This window comes from Cinclus cinclus, chromosome 1 (assembly GCF_963662255.1).
Source record: "Cinclus cinclus chromosome 1, bCinCin1.1, whole genome shotgun sequence".
Taxonomy (NCBI): Eukaryota; Metazoa; Chordata; class Aves; order Passeriformes; family Cinclidae; genus Cinclus; species Cinclus cinclus.
This window is the reverse complement of record NC_085046.1, coordinates 51548893-51569204: the sequence shown is the minus strand read 5'-3', so window position 1 is coordinate 51569204 and position 20312 is coordinate 51548893. Positions and strand designations below refer to the sequence as shown.

Below are 20312 nucleotides of genomic sequence, written 5' to 3'. Positions count from 1 at the left end.
TGTGAAGCATAATTTGCAAGTATTTTAAAAATCGGAAGTTTTATTAGCCTCACTTCTCCCAGTCCATGACAAACTACAGACCACCAGTAAGATTAGCACTGAAAAGCTGCTGATGCAATAGAAGACCGTAACTTATGTAACTGAAGCTGTGTATTTTAAAGGCCAAAGGCATCAGTAATTCTGAACTGACAATAACAAAGATCTGTCAGCCTTTAAAAGCTCTAAATCTGTGCAGTAGACAAGCCATAGATTTTTTCAGCATTTAATATAATTTTAACAGTTTAATGATTAACTGACAATTAATTATAGCATGTTCAGTGGCCAGTATTTTTGACAGAGTAATGCCTATAAACTATTTGTAGGAGACTACCCATTTATCTGGTCTGTGGCCCCAAAGGAATAACAAGAACCTCTGCAATGTACAGGTCAAGCCCTGCAGATACCAGTCAAAACTGGAATACTACACACCAGGCACCCTTTTTCTGCATCCAAGGTAGAAGAGGATCCACCATTTCCTCCAGCTGAGCTACCTAAATAATCAGAGGAGATAGGTTGATACAGATAAATCACACTTTTATCCCTTGAGTCAAGGGATGTTTAGTTTTGCAATTTAATTGCAGAAGTGCAGCAAGAATCAGTAGGAAAAAAAAAATCTGTATTTTGGCAATGTAACCAGTCCTTCACTGCTCTACCTTGCATTTTCTTTGACTCCTCAGCTCATCCTTCCCTTCAGTTCAGATCCCTCACATGTTTTTCCCCCACTACTTACATTATGTACCACACCTGAATATTCCCTGGTTTCATCACTACAGGGAAACACAGGGTAGCACCTCATTATCCCAGCCCTACAGATAGGATGTTAAACAAGGTTGTTTTCCTAAGCACATGAATTCTTAGAACTAAGGGTAACTAAGGGTAGTTAAGGGCAGGCTATTCTTTTATAGTGAAAATCAGGTTTAGGATTGAGTGAGGATAGAGTCTTAAAGGAACAGTTGGAGAAAGGAGGGTGTCCTGGTTTGAAAGACAGGTATTTGCTAAAGAAAGGCAGAAGCCTCCCTCTGAAATGAAGAGTGTGATCCCTCCTCTGTACAAATAATTATAATTTTGGAATTAAGGGAGCTCTCGGGCAAAGGTACGGGGATATGAATAACAGGTCTTTACTAATATATCTAACAAGACAAAAAAAAAAACCAAAAAAAACCCCAAAACAAAAAAAAGCCAAAACAAACAAACAAACAAACAAACAAACAAACAAACAAACAAACAAACAAAAAACAAAGAAAAAAAAAGGAAAAAAAAACCCAGCTATGAAATTAGCACCAAACAGAACAGTAACTCAGCGGCTGCAGGCACCTTTTCCCTGAGCTGCAGTTCCCGGTGCTGGGGGCGGGCAGGTCCCGCAGAGCCGCAGGAGGGCTGGGGGTGATGGCAGAGCTGTCCCAGGGGGAGAGAGAGATGGAGAGAGAGCCCTCCGCTCACGGTGTCGGTCCCGATGCTCAGCAGAGTGCTGGATGGTGGTAGTTCACAGCGAGAAAAAACAGCAGTGCGGGGTCCAACAGTAGTGAAGGTGGCTCCTGGTGCTGGGATGGCAGGGATGGGTGTGGAGGCGGCGATCGTCCTTCTCCGAACTCTGCGGGGGAAACAGGCCGAGCCAGAGCCTTCCATCTGCTCTTCTGGCTGTTTGAATCTCGTGGGGTTTCCCTCTTCTCTCCCCTCCCCCTTGCCACCAGGGCCCAGTCAACAGGTATCTTAGCATGACAATGGGGAAAATTCCACAGAGGGAAAAAGGAATAAAACAACACCCAACAGAGGGCTAAGGGCAATTGAAAGAGAACCAACCAGTGTGATGCTGCAAGGATGTTTATTGACGAAAGTCATGGATATTTATACTGTCTTAGCTTCTGTATAACAATTCCCAATTGTTCTGTTTACCTGTAATTTAGTACATAGCAGGCCATAATGTATACCTTTTCTTTTGTGCAATTATTTATCACAGCAGGCTGTTCTGTTCTGTGGGAGGAGGACACAGTTTCTGCAGTTCTTTCTCACAGTTTTTTCTCACATCTCTTGCTGTACAATTTTCAGTAATTCAAGTGCACCGTCCATGTTATTTAACTCTTTCTGCTCTGCAACAGAGGGTCATTAGTGAGTTGGGGTTGAACAGTTATGAACCTGCTCTGCTTGTGCCTGGCATGGGTAAAAGTGTGAAGAAGCTACTTGTAGGCTCCTTAGACAAGAAAAACCTCTCAGGTTTATCAGCAACACTGCTACACAACATACTATTTTACAGTGTTAGGTTCCTACAGGTTTATTTTTATGCAAGAAGAGTGAAATATTAAATCCAAAGTAACTCCAAAGATGAGAATCAGAATGCCTTGTGTTATCAATTTCATGGCTTGACTCAGCTTTAGGTTTTAATTAGGATTACAGCTCTTACAGGCCCAGAGCAGGCATCTTTACTCCAGCTGTATAAATTCAGGATAATGAAAACAAATGATTTATAATTATAAAATACATATGAGATCTAGTTCAAGATCAGGAAAAGTGTGGTGACACTGCTGTTGACTTGAAAACTGTAATATTACAAATGCCAGTACCACCCAGATGGCAGGTGCTTTACAAATGAATTTATAAATGTAACCCAGATATCATTCAGATTTTGCACCATTAATTTGCTAGAAGACAAACAATTCAGTAAATAGCATTATGAGTATAGCAGTGTGTCTGCACATTAAGACAGATGCAAGTTTGAAATTTGCAGATACCATTTGGGGAAGACTATTTAATACTTGACTAATTTAGCTAAAAATTTGAAAAAGGTGCTAATTAAAATGTGCCTGGGGCTGCCACCTGCTTCCAAAATTGCAGAGATGCTGCAACTGAAATGTTTCCACTTTGTTATTATACAAAGCTTTTGGACTGGTTTGGGCGAACAGACACAAACTTACCATGATATTAGCAGAACTCACTTTTGAAACTTCCTACATCAGATTACTGCAACATTTTGGACAGTTCTGCAACAGGAAGTCCATGATTAAGTGAAGTGATGCCTGAGTAGTAAAGCTAGAAGAAAGTGCTAGATCTTCAGGTATTTGTTTTTTAAAACAACACCACCTTGCAGGATTCTATCTTTTCAGCAATAATGAAAGTAATTTACTTTTATCTTACTAGGAAAGGAAGTGAAAGACATTAGATATAGAAATATTTCATTGCCTGCTCCAGTTGCAGCAGTAACTGACAGGACTGGGGAATATGGACAAGTTTGTGTTGGAAAACTGCTGGATACATTTGTACCACTTGAACAGGTGCTTCCCCAAATCCTTTTCACCAATACAGAGTTGGAGCACTACAGGTGATATAAAGAAACAGAATAATAGACAGAACCTTACTATTCCTTCTGCAGGAATAAAACAGATCTTACTGAGAATGCTTCAGATTCAGGCAATAGCAAGGAAGGCCTGCAGCTTCTTCATGCTGTGAAAAGCAGCTTTGCCCTCTTCCCACTTGCATGCGAGGAAGATCATGCACTCAACCAGTGACCCAGCAAAACTGCTTCTCTAGTGAACACCCCTTTCATGGTATTCTCAAATCACTTCTAAAGCTAAGTGTCTGCAGTTCAGTGACACTGTCTCCAACTCACTGAACAGCAGGTCCTACCAAGGTTCTTCAGCAAGACTGGAATTTAAGTTTCCATATAAGTTTCTAATACAGAGAGTAAAGTGAGGGCAGAAGGGAGGAAAGGGGAAGCATTTAAAAATATCTTCAAAAGAGTAGTGAAAGGTACATAAAAAAAACAAAACAACAAAACCGAAACCAACCAATCAAACAAAAAAACCCCAAAAAACCCCTTTGCAATTCTAGCTTTCTGAAGTTCAAGAATTATTCCCATCCCTGTAAAACCTTCCAAAGCGGATTTTCAATTCTGACTTACCCAAACTCCTCTGGATTCTTTTACACTGAAGTTATTATATATTTAGAGCATGTTTCCAAGGCATCCTTTGACAAAGTACATGCCGCCAGCATGCCTGAAGCACATGGCTGCTGTATAGATCAGTGACATGTCTGCTTCAGCACAGACAGTTGGAAAAATTCAGGAAACCTTAGCAGTATCACAAAAGCTTAACCTGAGCCAAAGGAAAATGTCCTATTTAATCAGAAGGTAGGAAGTAAAAACAAGCAAGTAACCAACTCTGTAGAGATCAACTGGGGAAAAAAAAAAGTTAAAAAAACTAGGGCCAAGAAGTTATCTTGTTCTTCAGTGGTTAGGAAGGTTTTTTTCTGCCTGTCCAGCTCCATCCTTTCAGCGGCTCCATTTTCCCTACCCCTCAAATGGTTCTCACCTTTATGAAGTGGTGTCTCTCAACTTCTCTCAATTTTTTAGAGTTTTACAGCAGGAAAAAGTAGAAGGAAAACCTTTTACATCTCAAGAAAAAGATAGTACTCTGGCCCACACTCCTAGCCAGCTGGGATCTTGTACCTCAGTGGGCACATGTAATGAAACAGCTTTTCTACCAAAACAATAGTGGAACTGAGGTTCAGCTCAGCCAACCCCAGTCATGGGTCATGATCCTGTTATATGGGATGGACCAGAAATCCTAAGCCAGTAATGGAATAGAAGGTGTGTTGGAACATCACAGAAGGGAAAGGTTTAGTTTACTCTACGTCCAAAAAAGGAGCATGGGCCATGCCTCACAAACTGAGTGCAAATTTTCCAAAACAAAGTAAAACAAGATTTTATCATGAAAAATCATCTTAAGGTTAAGAGAATTCCCAATTTTAATTTGCCCCCCATTTTCTTTCTTAATCTGAAGTGCTAATTAGTATTTCCACAATCACTATGAGCATTTTTTTTAAGAAGGATGCAGTGTTTTATTTGTTAATACACACAAAAATCTTTCTTGTGGAAGTTACAAAGGTGGGGACAAGACCTCTATCATCAGCTGCTATTTATTAGAGCAAGACAAAACAAATCATTACAAGCACTGCATCAGAGAAACTAGTAAGAATTTTATTTTTCTTTATCTCTCTGACCTGAACAGCTGATGGAGGAATTATTATTCCTCTGTTAACTTCCCCATATTTCTTTTGCTATGTAGAAACCTTCAGACATTTTTTTAGTCTGAAGTATCATTTAGCAATGTCATTTTAGTACCCTGCCCTTGTTTCTCTCCTGTTTGGTCTATCATTATACAGATGCAAATCTCCCAAGTGCTCTCTTTCACATAAAATGGAATATAGGCATTTTTTAAAAGGTCATCTTTAAAATTATATACAATAAATCCAACGCTGGTAAAAATCTATTTTAACAGCATTTCTCCCTCATCCCCACATTTCATCTCCATTGACTATTAAGTAGGACAAATCAAAAGATGGGGTTTGTTGGCTGCTTCAGTCTAGAGACATTCCCTTTCACAACCACAGCATTAAAGTCTGATCTAGTGGCATTTCTCTAATTATTGAAGCTAAATCCAAGACATGGACCACAGCCACTCCATCATTTCCTCCTGACCCTCAAATCTGAGCTATCATTTTCTTCTTAACATTAATTCCCCATTTATGTTCTTCCCCGGCATCTGTAGAGGGAAATAATCTTTCTTCCTATAATAAATCATGCAGATGAGCTTATCAAGTCCAAACAGAGTCTCTGGATTGTTTAGGGGAATGAAAAGCTAAAATAAATTTTTAAATGTCAGAAGCACATAGATATTCCAATGGTTTTTCAAGATATGAATTAATCAAACACATTTATGATAATGTAGAATTTAAAAAAAAAAAAGGTCCCATATATCTTAGCAATTTCTGAAGACTGAATTTTACAGTTATTTAGTCGTCCAACAACACTGACTGTCAAGCAATGGCGAATTAGCATGACTTCAGCCAATGGGGATACTATGCTGCTGTCTCTGAAAATCTGAGAAGGCAGCTCCGCACAGCACTGCTCAGTGAGGATGTCCCTTAGCCTTTCCCACACTATCACCTTGCTTTCTCCTCTCTCTTCCTTCTCTACATTATTCCCTTGTTTGGGCTGTAAATCTCTACTGATGTGTGGCCTTTGTCCTCCGCTGTTTTCTCACCCAGAGCATAATGAGATGCCCACCTTCCTTGCATACATGAGTCCACAAGCGGCACACCTTCCTAGTTTTCTTAGTATTTTTCTTTGCTTTTGCTGTCACTCTGGATAACCATTTACCCCTCAAATTCATAAAGAAAAGTCAGATTGTCCCCAAATGCTGTTCCTACTCAAACAGTCCATCCTTCTCAAAAATTCCCCTGGAGAAGAAGCCAATGTTTTGCCTTGCTCCTCCAGTTCAAATGCCTTATGGCCTGCCACAAAGCAAGCTTAAGAGATCCTGGGCACAGCACTGGCTGTGCCTCCTGCCCACCCACTCACACCTTTGGATCTTCCTACACGGAGCAGCTCAGTTCCTGCTGTCCATCTTGGGATGGGCTGGGATGGGAAGGAGATCGATCAGCAGGAGTTCATATCCCAAAGTATCACATATGGAGTAATCCTTCAAACATGAAAACCAGACTGGCAGGTCTCTCACCCTGGGATGCAGAGAGTGGAGTGCTGCCCCTGCCATCGAGCTGCTGCTGAGGCCAGGCAGCACCAGCCTCATGGGAACCTGAGCAGGACCTGCCTGGGGCTGCAGCAGTCAGGGCAGGGAAAAGGGGGTTACACCCCATAGGGGAACAGAGAAGCTTGGAGACCTGTTCAGACAGAGCTACTGCTGTGTCCTTCCCACAACCACTTGGGGATTACATGTGTGCCATCCCACCATACAGAGGCTGAGCTGCCTCTCATACTGAAGTCTGTATCTTTTCTCTTCGCTGATCCCAAATTTATATTTGCTGCAGCAGCCGGCAACTTTCTGGCTCCTGCCATCCCACCATGTTCTGCAAACTGCAGTGGGGTCTGTGCTGTAGCAGACAGGCAGCATGGAATGGGAGAGGCTAAAGAGGAAGCTGATCTCACTCTCCATATGTTAGTGACCAGATCCAGTGGGATGGATGCATCCAGGGGTACTGTCATATAGACTAATGTGCCAATAGTTAAAAGCAGATATTTATCTCACATGTCCTCAAAAGGACAAGAACAAACTACAAACCAAAATGTGCAAATATGAAAAGTAAAACTGCTATCAAAGGAAGTCTTTCATCCTTGGAGCATACAGAGGATGAAAACCTTCTCCCCTCCTCCCCCACCCAGTGTGGCTCCAGTTTATACAATATTCAGAAGCATATCAGCACTAGCACTTACTGCATAGCATAACAATGGTCATTTTTACTGTGGAGGGAATAGCTATGTACTGCTTAGATGTTGCCATAAAAGCAGACTTGAAAAACTGCCATGAAAATTCACCTGTGCAAGAACACCATTTTCTTCCCCAACCTTGCAAGAACCATAAAGAAGTAGAAACAAAACACCCTAGTAGTACTCTAGCCTTCAATGAAAAAATAATACACATGCTGAGGAGATGTAAACCTTTCCCTATCTTCTGTAAGTGCGGATGGCTCTTGGTAAATATACAGAACAGTAACATAGTTACTGTTACTCAGGCCATGAAGCCTAGTCTAAATAACCAAGTACTAGTTAAAGGGCACTAAAAACCCTATAAATGCTGGAAAGTCCTGTGAGGAGAACAGCAAATGCTTTCTGTGCACAAATCAGGACTCTGCCTCTCTCCTAAGATGCTGAAATCCAAACTTGCAACCTGGCAGGGAAAGAGAAGAGATCATCATAGTAGAGTGAAGGAAGCTGAGGCAGGACAATTGATACTTTCCACCTGTTATAAATGAGAAACAAAAAGTCTTGATATTTAGCAAAATTTAGATTGCTTTATTTGATATAGACAGAGCAAGCAGCGCTGGGGAACATGAGGGGTCACCGCCCACTCCACGCTCCATCAAATCTTGGTTTGCAGCTCCTTTTTATAGTATGGTTTTTCTTGCAGTAATCAATAATTGTTATTTTTTTTTTGTTGTCATAATTCAGCCAGGTAAGTAGTGGTGGTCAAAAAAACATCTGTGGGAAGGCTTGTGTGAAATTTCCAGGCAATTTGCTAAGTAACCATCTTGTTTTGGTAGATAAAGAACAGCAGAAGTGGGAAGTCTGGTCTTAGCAGATAGGTTGTAATTGATTACACAAAGGCAGGAAATCTGATTTTGCAAAATATTTCAGGCAGTGGGAAAACCTCATTTTCCAAACTTGTATCAAATACAATTTACTTAGAAAGCACAATATTCATAACAGGGGGATTTAAACAGAATGGTTTTAATCATGTATTTCTTTTTATCTAGTTCCATGTCTTATTTAAATACAAACTCCAAAACTTCTATGATTAACACAAATCTTTTATCTATTATCACACACCCCACCCTAGAGAACCCATAGTACAAACTTATGACAAAGCCACATTTGTGGCAGCTTATGACAAAGACATGCAAGATGTGCTATATTTCTCCATAACATTTCTCCCCAGGAAAAACAACTTAAAATAGAGAATTTTTTTGGGGAAACCTTTATTTCAGCAAATGCTTTTAAAAATAAAAATAGAACCCAACCAGAAATCTGTGTCATGCATGAATTGTTTCATACACGTCTTCTTTTTTTCAGGTTAATTTTTTCCCCAGTCACTGCCTTTTGCTTACATCTACTGTAGAGATGGTTCACAGTAAGGCTCCTCATGCAGCACAGCTGTAAACATGATTTTCCTCTGCTGGTGAAGTCTCTGGCATTTATCTGTGACACTGAAGGGAAAAAACCCAAATAAGACAAAGCCCCCAGTACACATCTACATATGGATTCTCATGCAAAGGTTCAGCAATCTACTCTGTCCCATTACCCACTGTGCACTATGGCTATCAGGCCCCTTGCTGCTTTCCTTAGGGATCTTCCTCTCCTCTTCCTTCCATCCTGGCAGACTGCAGAATGGCTTCAAAAACAAGTGCCAAATTATACACGTATCTCCTGTGGGAGGCCTGACTGACACTAATCTTTCTGTGCTGGTGTGCCAGTGGAAGAGGTCCAGCAGAATTTGGCCACCAAAATTATGAACTCATCTGAGAAACAGTGCTGCAGGAATTTTCATTTAAAGCAAAATCCAATCCAAAAGTGGACTTTTTGAGAAAACCTGTAGAGCACCTCAAGCAAATAACCCTCCAATACCAAGTAGAGAGCTCATCTCTGAAGGAGGTCAGTAATACTGAGGGACCTGCCCTGTGGCCAGGGACAACAAAAGTGGCTGCCAAAAAAGACATGGAATGGCCAACAATTCCCTACTGTGATGTGATAATACTTTACCTGTAATGAAGGCTGTCAGCAAACATTTAAGCCCAGAAAGTATTTTGTGCACTTAGATGGAACAGGGAGTTGAGATCAGCAAAGCACTTGCTAAACTGGCTGCAGAGGCCTCAAAGTCTGATGAATACCGAATAAGATTTGGATACCTAGTATAAACTTAAAGGTGCAGTCAACTAGGAAGAGCTCTAGAGCAAAACCAGTAACATCAGAAGCAAAGTAAGGATAAAAGAAGTAAATCCGTTTTGTCTTTGTTCTTCCTTTATCTGTTACCAGAAGCAGCAGCAGGGAAGTGTTCCCTTTAGGCAATGGTAGCCTCTTTTCCCCCTCACGTAAGGAAGTGTCCTATGCTACACCCATGAAATTGGTGCTGAAATGTATGAAGCTTTCCCACCTTTGAGCACTGCACACCTTTCTACACAAGAAAAATCCTGTGCTTTCAAAGGTGATGAACTCCCTTAGTTTGCAATGGCTCCAGCATTCCTGAAAACCAATTGGGCTCATGGGCAACCACAGCCTGAACAAGGAAGACGTTTTACACTGTTATTTTTTTTTTTTCTTTTTTCCCCATCCCTTCACCGAACAGCATTTGTTACAGGCACATTCATAGGATCAATTAGGTAGGAAAAGACCTGTAAGATCATCGGGTCCGACCTATGCCCTAACACCACCCTTGACAACTATTCCATGGCACTGAGTGGCATGTCCAGTCTTTCCTTGAACACCTCCAGGGACAGTGACTCCACCAGCTCCCTGGGCAGCTGTTCCAATATCTATTCAACCTTTCCATAAGGCAGTTCCTTCTGATGTCCAGCCTAAACCTTCCTGGAGCAGCTTCAGACTACATTCTCTCATCCTTGTCCTTGTTTGCCTGGGAGAATAGTAGCACCTTGTTCCCTTTACTTCCCGCTAGGACGCTCTGGGACGCCCAGGCTCCCAAGGCACGGAAGGGAAACGCGCGGTCAGAGGCCGCAGGGGCGCTGTGGGGCGGGTCTGCCCTCACGGCTGCGCCCTGCCCACGCCGGCGAGACGGGAGGAGCGACAGGTCCCAGAAACCGGAAGGAAAAAAAAAAAATTCCAAGTAAAACCCCGCCTCCAAAGCGCTTCCTTTTCCACCCAAAAGCCGCCCCGCCCGCCGCGGTGGCGTCACGCGCTCGGCTGCTGAGTGCGACGTGTCCCTCGGCCCGCGGTGAGGGCGGCCTGGGGCCCGGGTGTCCCGGGAGACGGGATAAAGGATAAGGGATAAGGGATGGGGGCAGCGGGGATTGGGCTGGGGCCAGGGGTTGCAGGGACTGCGGCAGGCAGGGGGGCCTCGGCCGGAGTGAGGGGGATGGGAGTGGCTGGGGACAGGAGGGGGGCCGGCATCCTCGGGAGTCTCCTGTCGGGGGGTCCGTGTGGATTGATGGGAGCAAATCCCTGCGGTGAGTGTCCCGCGTGCGGGGCGATGCCGGCACACGCCTGCTGTGGCCAAAAGGCTCGGCCACAGCGTTCTTCCCTTGCTCGCCAGGTCCCGGCAGCTTTTGGCGTGGGGGTCTCCTCAGACCGGCGACTTATGTTTATTTACGGTTTGTTATTCTGTTTATTTAGCCTGTGCTGGTGTTCGCAGAAACACGGAGTCGGTCATAAGCTAAAAGCCAAACTGTGATGGAGCTGTTGTTTTCCTCTTCTGGGCTGAAAGGCATAATTTTCCATATTTTTTTCTTCTGCGGCCAGAAATAGGCCCTCGTGTTTTATTTACTGAAACAGTGTCTTAATTACCGGCAAAGTGGAAGTATTGTAGGTTGGAATATGACACTTTAGGTTATCCTAAGCCTTTAACAAATTTTGTAGGTAACTGCTACTTCTGTAATTAAAAAAATTCTGGTTTTCAGTACATATGTGGAACCATCAATGCTGAATGCATCTGTCTTTGCAGGCAATCATGGATCAGGTAATGCAATTTGTGGAACCCAGCCGTCAGTTTGTAAAAGATTCCATACGACTTGTTAAGAGATGCACCAAGCCTGACAGGAAAGGTAAATCACTCAATAAACCAGAGCACAGTGCTTATTTCATCTTGTATCTTAGGACGTGCCTTTCCATATGTCACTTCTGTTGATTTGTTTGCTGTGAATGTTTCTCAGCTGCCAATAGGAGATTTAAACCTGAGCTTTAGTTATCTAAATGTCAATGTGTAAAAGATTCTGGCTGTAATAAACTTGAGTGTGTTCTTTCCTGGTACATATGTAGACATAGGAGTGGTAGGAAAATTCACCTTAGGAGAGAGGTTAAGGAGCTGAAATTCAGTGCTCTGCAGTTGTCAGTCATTGCCTGATTGGGGCAGGAACAATTTCATTGCTGGGAGTATGGAAGAGGAGGCTTTGGACTTGTGAAGCCCCAAAGAGAAGCTATAACTAAACCCAGAATGCAACTGGTCCTCCTTACTAAAAGTTACACTGCTTTATTAATGTGAACAGGTCTGTGACTTAAGTGTGTTATTGAGATCTGTAAGGAACTTCATTCCTTGTCAGACTGGTGAGTTTCTGAGGGGCTGTTGGCCTTTTCAGTCAACTTCATGGTTGCTGTTCTAAAGTAACTGAAAATATCCCAAGTACTCAATTTTTGTAGGGTCTTACAGTGCTGTCCTCCTGTGACAGACATGAATACAGATTTTTCCATTTTTGATGTTGTATTAGAGATTTCTTTCAGGGCTTGTAGGCATGTAAAGGAAACATTATGGGATAAATGTTCCATGAATTGTCATCGTGGGTATTCTTGATTCTGCTTATTTAAAAAAGATTGTGATCGGCCATTCTTTATGGAAATCTACATCTTCTGAGAATCTCATCTGTCTTCTGAAAAATGGGATTTGTTTCTCAGCACCTGTGTAGATTTTGAAGTGTTTCCAGTGTTAACATGGTTCTGTAAATAGAGATCTCTCCTTTGGTCACTGGAGTGCATGTCTGTATGCCATACCTGAGACTTACTCACTTTTTTTTTTCTCCCCCCAGAGTTCCAGAAGATTGCTATGGCAACAGCAATAGGCTTTGCAATAATGGGTTTTATTGGTTTCTTTGTCAAATTGATCCATATCCCAATCAACAATATAATTGTGTAAGTGAATGTGGCCTTCAATTTCACTAAAAATTTACCTGTTCAGTTTTAATAGAGGACATTAGTGAGCCATGCCTACAGGACCCATGTGGTTTTAGTGTTTGTGTATTTCACATTTTAGTGTAATATGACAAGTATTACTTGATTCAATTACTTTATGAACAATGTTAATGAACTTTGTTAATTCAGCATGCTGAAACATACTAGATCCATAGTTTGTAAAGTTTTTTCTGAGTATTCTGCTTCAAAACTGAAGATCAGATATTTTGATTTCCAGTTCCTCTGTGTATGTTTAACCACAGAACATTTACCTTATTTGGATCGTATATAATCCTACTGTTTCCAGTTTATAATTTGGGTGTCCAAAGTAAATGGATGGATGATAAGGTAGAACTGAGTGGGTGTGCTGTAGGATGACAGGACACAGAACAAAGCTGGTCTTCATTTGGTTTCATTTCCTGATTGCTAGATATGTTTTAAACATTGTCTTATGTGTAACTGCATCCTGTAAAGCCCCTTTTGGAATGAATGTTACATCATGAAAAACTTGAACTTCAACTTGACTGGCACCATGTTACTGACATATGAACAGTACCAGTTAAAACTCCTATACTCCAGAGCTGATGTGATCCCTTCTCCAGTACGGGAAGAGGTTAAAGACCATTCTGTGTCCATGATGTGTGACTTCTTTATACCTGTAAGAGTGATCATATAGGCAAGGAGTGTTTAAAAATGGGAGATAAGCTGTAATGGTTGTCCTAACAAGGCAGTGGTGGGAGGATAAGTAAGACTTCAGGTGGGATCACTTGATCATACTTCATTAGTTGAAACTGATTACTTTGTTCTCTCAACAGAGGTGGCTGAATATTCATCATGAAGACAACAGTTGTGACACCCGCTGCAATGATTTCACAGCTTTAATTTGTTTGATATTAAACAAGCTCAGTTTGGGTTTTCAAACATTCTTGTCATCTTATTTCTTTTTAAAGTATAGGTAATCATACCTGTCTACAGGCTTTTTTTTTTTTTGTTAATAGTAGTTGTGTGTTTTGTTTTGTTACTTCTTTTAACCATAGCAGAATCATTCAGGTGGGAAGTAAGCTTGGAAGATCTAGTTCATGTTCTTCTTGAAGCTGGGTCAGTGTTGCATTCTAATGAGGTTGCTTAAGGTTTTCTCCAATCAAATACTGAAAGCCTCCTAGTGGGACAGTTGTATGACCTCTCTTCAGGAGCTGTTATATTTAATTTAAATTAAATTAAATTTAAATTTAAAGCAGTAAATTAAGCTTTGGGACAGCACTGTTCCAGCAAAAGCAGACTGCATGAAAACAGCATTTCTGTATCCTTTCAAGTGGTATTGTAAAAGTGTATGGGAACTCCTGTCACTAATTTCTGGAATCACCATAATTATCACTAATTCCTTTGTGCATTTGGAACTCATGCTAGGTTATAGTATGTACTTGACAGGAAAAAAAACTCTTGTTGAACAAAGAAATTGCGTTGCCAGTCCTTATTCTGATGGCGTAATTAAGAAACCCAAACATAATTGATTATTGAGATGTACCATTACAGATAGTTTAGTTCTCAGACATTTAGTAGTCCTTCAGCAAATCCACAGCTTGCTCACACTGTTGGATAGGATATAGACCTATTTTAGATCCTGTTCTGTACATACAATTGTAAAGGCCCCTGCATGTTGACCTGGAAGTTTGCATTATTTTAAATGATTACCTTTTTTATTTTAAGAACTAAGCCTGTAAAAGCTGTGGTAGATACAATGCTCTTCCTCCTCAGATTCAGATTGACATTTAATTTACTTCAAAAATCTTACTGTAAGCATTTGGTATTTGCAGAAGTTACAATGGAACTTCTATTACAGACTTCAAAAAGCACTTGATACATCTGATACTGATATTACAGCAAAGCTGAAGCTTCTTCAGTACACAAACTTGCTTCCTAAGTAGAAAAGTTTAATTATTATTCTTGAAAAATCTTCACCAGCACCTACATATGTTACAAACCAGGACAGAAAAATGAGATCAGTTAATCTTAGTGCTATCACCTTGTAATACAGTTATACTCTGTGCAACTGGGTACTGTTACTTCCTTTTGGCAGGAGAGGAAAAATAATTTAGTATTCGAATCAAATACTTTGTAAAAGTAGCCTGAACTAACCAGATAAGTAGTAGCAGCAGTTTCTTTACATTCATTTTGGTTTGTGGTTGTAGTGAGTGGCTGCTCATGCATCTTCTGATTAAGCGGTGTGATTTACCAGAATGAAGTACTCTATTACTGCAAGTAATTTTGATTCAATCTCAAGTGACTTTTATTTCAGACTTGTTTTTCATTCAGTACAGAAAATCAGTGCCTGCTTATATCTTGCAACAGCTTTATTCTTACTGTCTTAATTCAGTGAAATTTTGTAGTAATTTGAGTCATGTCAGATCAGAAAAGGCAGCTGTAGCTGATCTTATCTCTTGATAGCCATTGTCCACAGCAAAGGTTTGTCTGTCTCGATGGTCACAATCCCGGAGTTGTCATAGGTGTTGGAAGTACTGACAAGTGTTCCAAACTTCAGCACCTGGTTAGCTGTGAAAAGTAAGGAAGAGACTGAGTGGTTCTCTACAATAAAAGGACATAAGTGCATTTGTCTTGAAATACCACTGCTCTCACAAAGAACAAAAAAGTAGCTCAAGAAATCTAACCCAGACAAACACTATCTAGTTAGAAGGCTTGTGTGAGATTTTTTTTTTGATGACCTGAAGAGGCAATAATAATACAATCCCCAAATTAACAGTTCGAGTTTACAGGAGATTATTTAAAAAAACAGTTTGTTGGCTAATCCAGAGTTTCACATCTGGAAATTTGTATTTCGTTAGAAGCAGTTCAAGTACTAGTTCTAGTAAAAGTATTTAAAGTAAAACAAAGAAGATCTTACTGTAGTTCCAAACTTGGGGTTTGCTTTAGCTCAGCAGCAAGCCTGTAATCTTTTAAAACATGAACAGTTCTAGAGTGAAGGCCAGCACTTAAAAGTGGTATCACTTTAACAATTTGGAATTAAGGGATTTGCATCTTTTCCTCTATTGCATGTGAGGTAGGTGTTCATGTACATTAGAAACCAAGTGGCATTACTCTTAACAAATAGCAAAACGTAAGTTCTACCTTTCATTTCTTCCCTTTTTGAGACAGCATCTTTTGCATGTTGAAAACATATCAACTTCCTCAAAGGCACTCTAAAACTACTCAGTTCTGTGGTAGTCCTTGCTCATAGAAAGGTTTGGAGTAAGAATGCTAATCCTTTGCTTTAGCCTGTAAAACAAGCCAAATGACAGCTCTTACCCACTGGCACCTTAGAAAAACATTTCCATGGAGGATACAACGAGAGCTGCAGCTGGGGAGGATTGTTCTGGAAGATCATTAAGTCTGTATGACCTAGCAGAATTTCCAAATCATGCATTGATACCAAAGGAAAAATCCTCTGGATTTGTTATTAACTGACCCACTGCAAAGGAAGTGGTCAAAATGAGTGCAAAACAACTTAGTAAGCTCTATTTTGTGATTTGCACAGGAGATGCATTTTCCAGTGATGGATATGAATGCTGGCTATAGTAAACTTGGGTGTAGTGCATTCCTACAATGCATGCTACACTGTTTGCCCCTTGCTGGAAACTGCACGGGAAGATTTGATCTTACCAGGCTCTATGGCTTGGACATTTGGACAAAAGGCAGCACATGTAGCTCAGTATCTCTTCTGCCAAATCTGTGCTTGCTGCTACTTATTCCTGCTCCTATGCTTGTTATTAACTTGAAGTGAACTGAAGAGGAGGTTTCAGCTGCTAGCTGAATTTGCTGGAATGATAAAGACCCCAGTTTCATTACTGCAAATGGGAGAGTCCTGCCATTTGAAGTTCAGGAGCTGGGAGCGTAACTGCAGTGCAGTGCAGAAAACCAGCAAGGAGAAAAAAAAAAAAAACCCCAGTACCACTGTACTGTATCAATTGTGCACCTAAAATAAAAGTGCTAGATTCTGTCAGGATGCTTTTGGACCCACAAAAGCACCAGGCAGGCTCCTAGACAAATGCCAGGATGAATGAGTTTTGGTGTTTGCCTTTGGAAGACACAGCAGAGGCCACAGGGGCTTGTCTTGCTAGAAAACACAGATTTCACCGTTTGTAGGTAAGCAAGTAATTTTATGCTGAAGCAACACATGGGTAGAGTTCCCTGAGTAAAAATACTCCCAAAATACTGTGTTAAGTGCTGTGGTCCAGCTATGAATGTTTCCAGTCAGTTTTAAGTAGGAAAGAAGCTTAAATACTTTAAAATGTTTCCTGACACACAAGTCACCTTCTTTTGGTTACTATATATTGAAACTTGAAGGGGGCGGGGAGGAAGAACTTTGTTGATGAACTGCTGTATAAACCCACTCATTTAGTATCATTTATTGCTTCTTGCTCAAGACTCTGAATAATACTTAATGTTTCACAGCTTTGCATATAAAATAATGGCTTTGCAGAAGGCAAGAATTAACAACCACATGGCAGCTTAATGAAACAAAATCTAAAGCTGTATTTCTTAGTGCATAAAATCGATTGAAAATGAGAGACTTTCACCACCCCCACCCCCCCCCCCCCCCCCCCCCGGAAAATTCTTGCCCACTAGATGGAGCCTTTAATCTTTATCAGGTTTTCTGCTGGGCAAGGATCATAGTGTGAAATGCTGAAATGAAAAAATGCGAGTAACTACAAAACGGCACTGCTGATTCACGTGGCTCAAATGGAACAATTCCAAGCACTTGGTTTCACAACCAGCCACCATTTCAACTAACATAATTAAAAGTGCATGTTTTCCATTTAATAAGGGAGCAGTAATTAATGTGAAAACCTAGGTTTGAGCCGATAAAGGAAATAAGAGGATGTGCAAACCTACTGCTGCCAGGCAAACTTGCTGCTGTTTCATGCATTCTGATGGATGTTTACAAGGTCAAAGAAGTGGTATGTTTTATTAGTTCACACCTGATCCATTCCCTTTTTCAAAAATGAATTTCAGTCTTATTTGTGAAGCCCTAGCGAGAACTTGTATCTTGGAGGAAAAATATCCCACCTATTACAACACCTGTTTTCACGATTGACATTACTTTTCAAGATACATATTCCAAAGAAAACCACCTTTTTATTTTCTACAATTTAGTATTTGTAGTTTTGCTATAATTGGGTACCAAATCCAATTTTAATAAAGGATTCCACACTTAAAAAAACTTTTAAAAAAAACTTAAAAAACCCTGGAAATTCTAGAATTTTCTCATTAAAAGAAATCTTGTTTTCGATCACTGAAATAGTAGTCTCTTTTTTGTGAAAACTTTAAAGGGTTGATTTGGATAAAACCCGTAAGTGATTAACTGAAATACCCCCCAGCATTAGAAGTTTTGTTTAGTGCTTTGGTTCCAATCAAACTGTGTTTACTGATAATAGATTCCTGATGAGAAAAATACCCCAACTCCTCCATTGTAGCTATACTATTTTTTCATTACTCTCCACCTATCAAGTCAGCAAGGAGTTTAATACTAAAAGCAAATACTGTTCCTGCCTTTTTTTTGGAGGGGGAGAAAAAAGCCCCAACAATATTCCACCCGTTCCACCCCCTAAAACTCCCCACCCAACAAAATCTATCATGTGACAGTTTTTTATGGTGTGCCCTATGTCCTTATCAGTAATAAATTTCTGTCTGATGGAGTGCAGCATGCCACTTACTCAGACCTAAACATGGGCATGGAGAGGACTGACTTTGATGAGGTAGTGGAGGAATGTTTCTCTAGCAGTTTTTGTTTTGTTTAGATGGTGTTTCAATCTGCCAGGGTTTGAGAATGTTGGACATAATTTAAGAGAAGAAAACTGAGGGCATGTAGGTGAGCATCCCAAAGAAGCATAATCACAAAGATCATTACTTCTTAGACATCTGTTTTCCTGACCAAATTGCATGACATAAGAGATCTCAGTTACCGCAAGACTGGCAATTTCCACTGTTTTATTGCTCTTACTCTGATAATTTAAAAAAAAGTATACAAATCCTAGTGTGCCATATGAAAAATGTTAATCTTGGAGGTAAAATTTTGAAAATTCATGACTCTTATAGATGCAAGAACAACATTTGGGAATGTTAGCACAATGTACCCTGTAGGTAATTAAGTTACATAAATAATAAAAAACCCCAAACCTAAAATTTTATTTTAAGATCTCATCCTATTTATACCTCTACCACAGTAGGGAGTTATTTTTGAGTCGCTGGTACATAAGCCTTGCTTGCAATCCTTTTGCTGTTGGCTTTCAGCCTGGAACCTGAGAAAAAATGTGGCCTAGTTATAACTAGATTGGAGGTCATTATGTCAAGTGCTGCAAAAACACTCTCAACATCAGGTAATTCCTCTTAATGATTGTATTAATGAACTAGTAGACTTATAAACATAATCTCTGTGTTCCATTGTACTGTTTAAGACACTTAAAGTTCAGTCCAGAGAAGAGAGGTTATCTATCTATCTAAAAAAATATATCAGTCAAGTTCTGTGTACATCTTACAAGCTGCTTGTGCTTGAGGGAGGAATGTACAGAGAACTTCATCCTGAACTTGTCATATATGGCAAAACTAAATCATGTCAGGGTCTCACTACTGTTACCACAGATGACTAAGGACAAAATACTGTCATGTTAAGCATGTCCCACATAGACACTGTGATACTTATGCTATACTTCCTTTTCTCAGCTGTGTCTCAATTACTTCCTGGAATATGTAAAGTCACACCTTGCTGGTTTCCACCACAGAAACAGAAACAAGGAAAGGAATACAAGCAGATTGCCACTGCTGGCATGGATGTGGGGAATATTAAAATAATTAATTATTAATTAAAAGCCGTGTTATAGTGAATGTAATCCTCTTCCCCCTAGGCTAATGCTGAATCAAAATGATAGAAAATTAAGATCAATAAGCTAAAACACAAGCTAAAGTGAAATACTGAATCACCATTTGGTATCCTATTACAGTCTGGAGAGGATCTCCCTGAAGTTCTGTTAGGAGCAAAAATCTGCATTTAAATGGAGATACATTAGTAATGCATGAGCTAGTACTTTTCAGGTCACCCTGTGTCTGCAGAACAGCAGCATTAATTTTGCTATTTAAAAATCAAAATCCCAAGTAGTTTGTAGACTGATTTTCCTTTCATTCCTCCTAGGTTTACACTTGTGGTTAGGCTGACTTCACTGAAGTTAATCTTGATTTAAACTGATGGATACAAAGGAAAAATTGGGTGCTTGATCTCTGTGCAGTGGGAACTACAAAACTGGAAGTCGCAAATAACAGTAATTTACAACAAAGCATGAACTATTTTCAATACTGATACAACAGATGTACCATAAAGGCTTGCTGAGTCTGCTGAGAGGGGCTGACTAGCCTGGTAGTCAGATTCCCTCATGGCCTAGTGGAGTTTTGAATAAGCAGAAATTGCACTGGGCATTTTTTATAATGATTGTAACTTTGGGTGCCTGGTTTTGTGGCTCAGAACAATGGTTTTATAATCTCAATGCATTTATACAAGCAGACTTATGAAAGCATTGAGAGGAAATGGGAGGAAGGTGGGCCAGCAGGCAGAGCCAGGTGGCTTTTCTACCAGTTCAGGTGCTGGCAAAGACTCTTGGCCAGGGCTCTGCAGCACAGGTCTGCCTGGCCTCACACTGGGGAGAATTTAGGAGGTTACAGAAAAAGTTTACAGGCTGTCAAAGCATCACAATTACATTTAAAAAGAGAAAAAAATACATTAACAGATCTGTGTGTTCTACCCTGGATAGAAACCACCCATGTTGAGAGAGCCTTCAGAAATGCAAATGAATGTCAGAAGTTTTCAAATTTATTTCCAGCATACATTTTTTTCCAC

General features: G+C 40.4%; 2 protein-coding genes across 4 annotated transcripts in view; one reads left to right on the top strand and one right to left on the bottom strand.

Moving 5' to 3' along the window:
- Positions 1-10432: 10432 nt before the first annotated feature.
- Positions 10433-13356, top strand: SEC61G (SEC61 translocon subunit gamma). 3 transcript variants are annotated; one of them, XM_062497748.1, is made up of 4 exons: positions 10433-10490; positions 11217-11316; positions 12292-12394; positions 13249-13356. In XM_062497748.1, the coding sequence occupies exons 2-4, from the start codon at positions 11223-11225 to the stop codon at positions 13256-13258; spliced, it is 207 nt and encodes a 68-aa protein (XP_062353732.1). In that variant the 5' UTR covers positions 10433-10490; positions 11217-11222; the 3' UTR covers positions 13259-13356. The 3 variants fall into 3 exon arrangements, with proteins under 3 accessions (XP_062353732.1, XP_062353742.1, XP_062353723.1); XM_062497758.1 differs by lacking the exon at positions 10433-10490 and adding an exon at positions 10645-10722; XM_062497739.1 differs by lacking the exon at positions 10433-10490 and having other exon boundaries at positions 11199-11316.
- A 1508-nt stretch (positions 13357-14864) lies between these two features.
- TPK1 (thiamin pyrophosphokinase 1) overlaps positions 14865-20312 on the bottom strand; it is a 242577-nt gene continuing 237129 nt past the window's right edge. The window contains exon 8 of the mRNA XM_062506248.1: positions 14865-14983. Coding sequence (XP_062362232.1) covers positions 14865-14983 — 119 coding nt within the window. The remainder of the gene's footprint in view (positions 14984-20312) is intronic.

Coding starts and splice junctions, on each gene's coding strand:
- SEC61G (XM_062497739.1), top strand. CDS start 11,199: ATGCATCTGTCTTTGCAGGCAATCATGGATCAGGTAATGCAATTTGTG. Junction 11,317..12,291: donor CACCAAGCCTGACAGGAAAG/GTAAATCACTCA, acceptor TTCTCCCCCCAG/AGTTCCAGAAGATTGCTATG.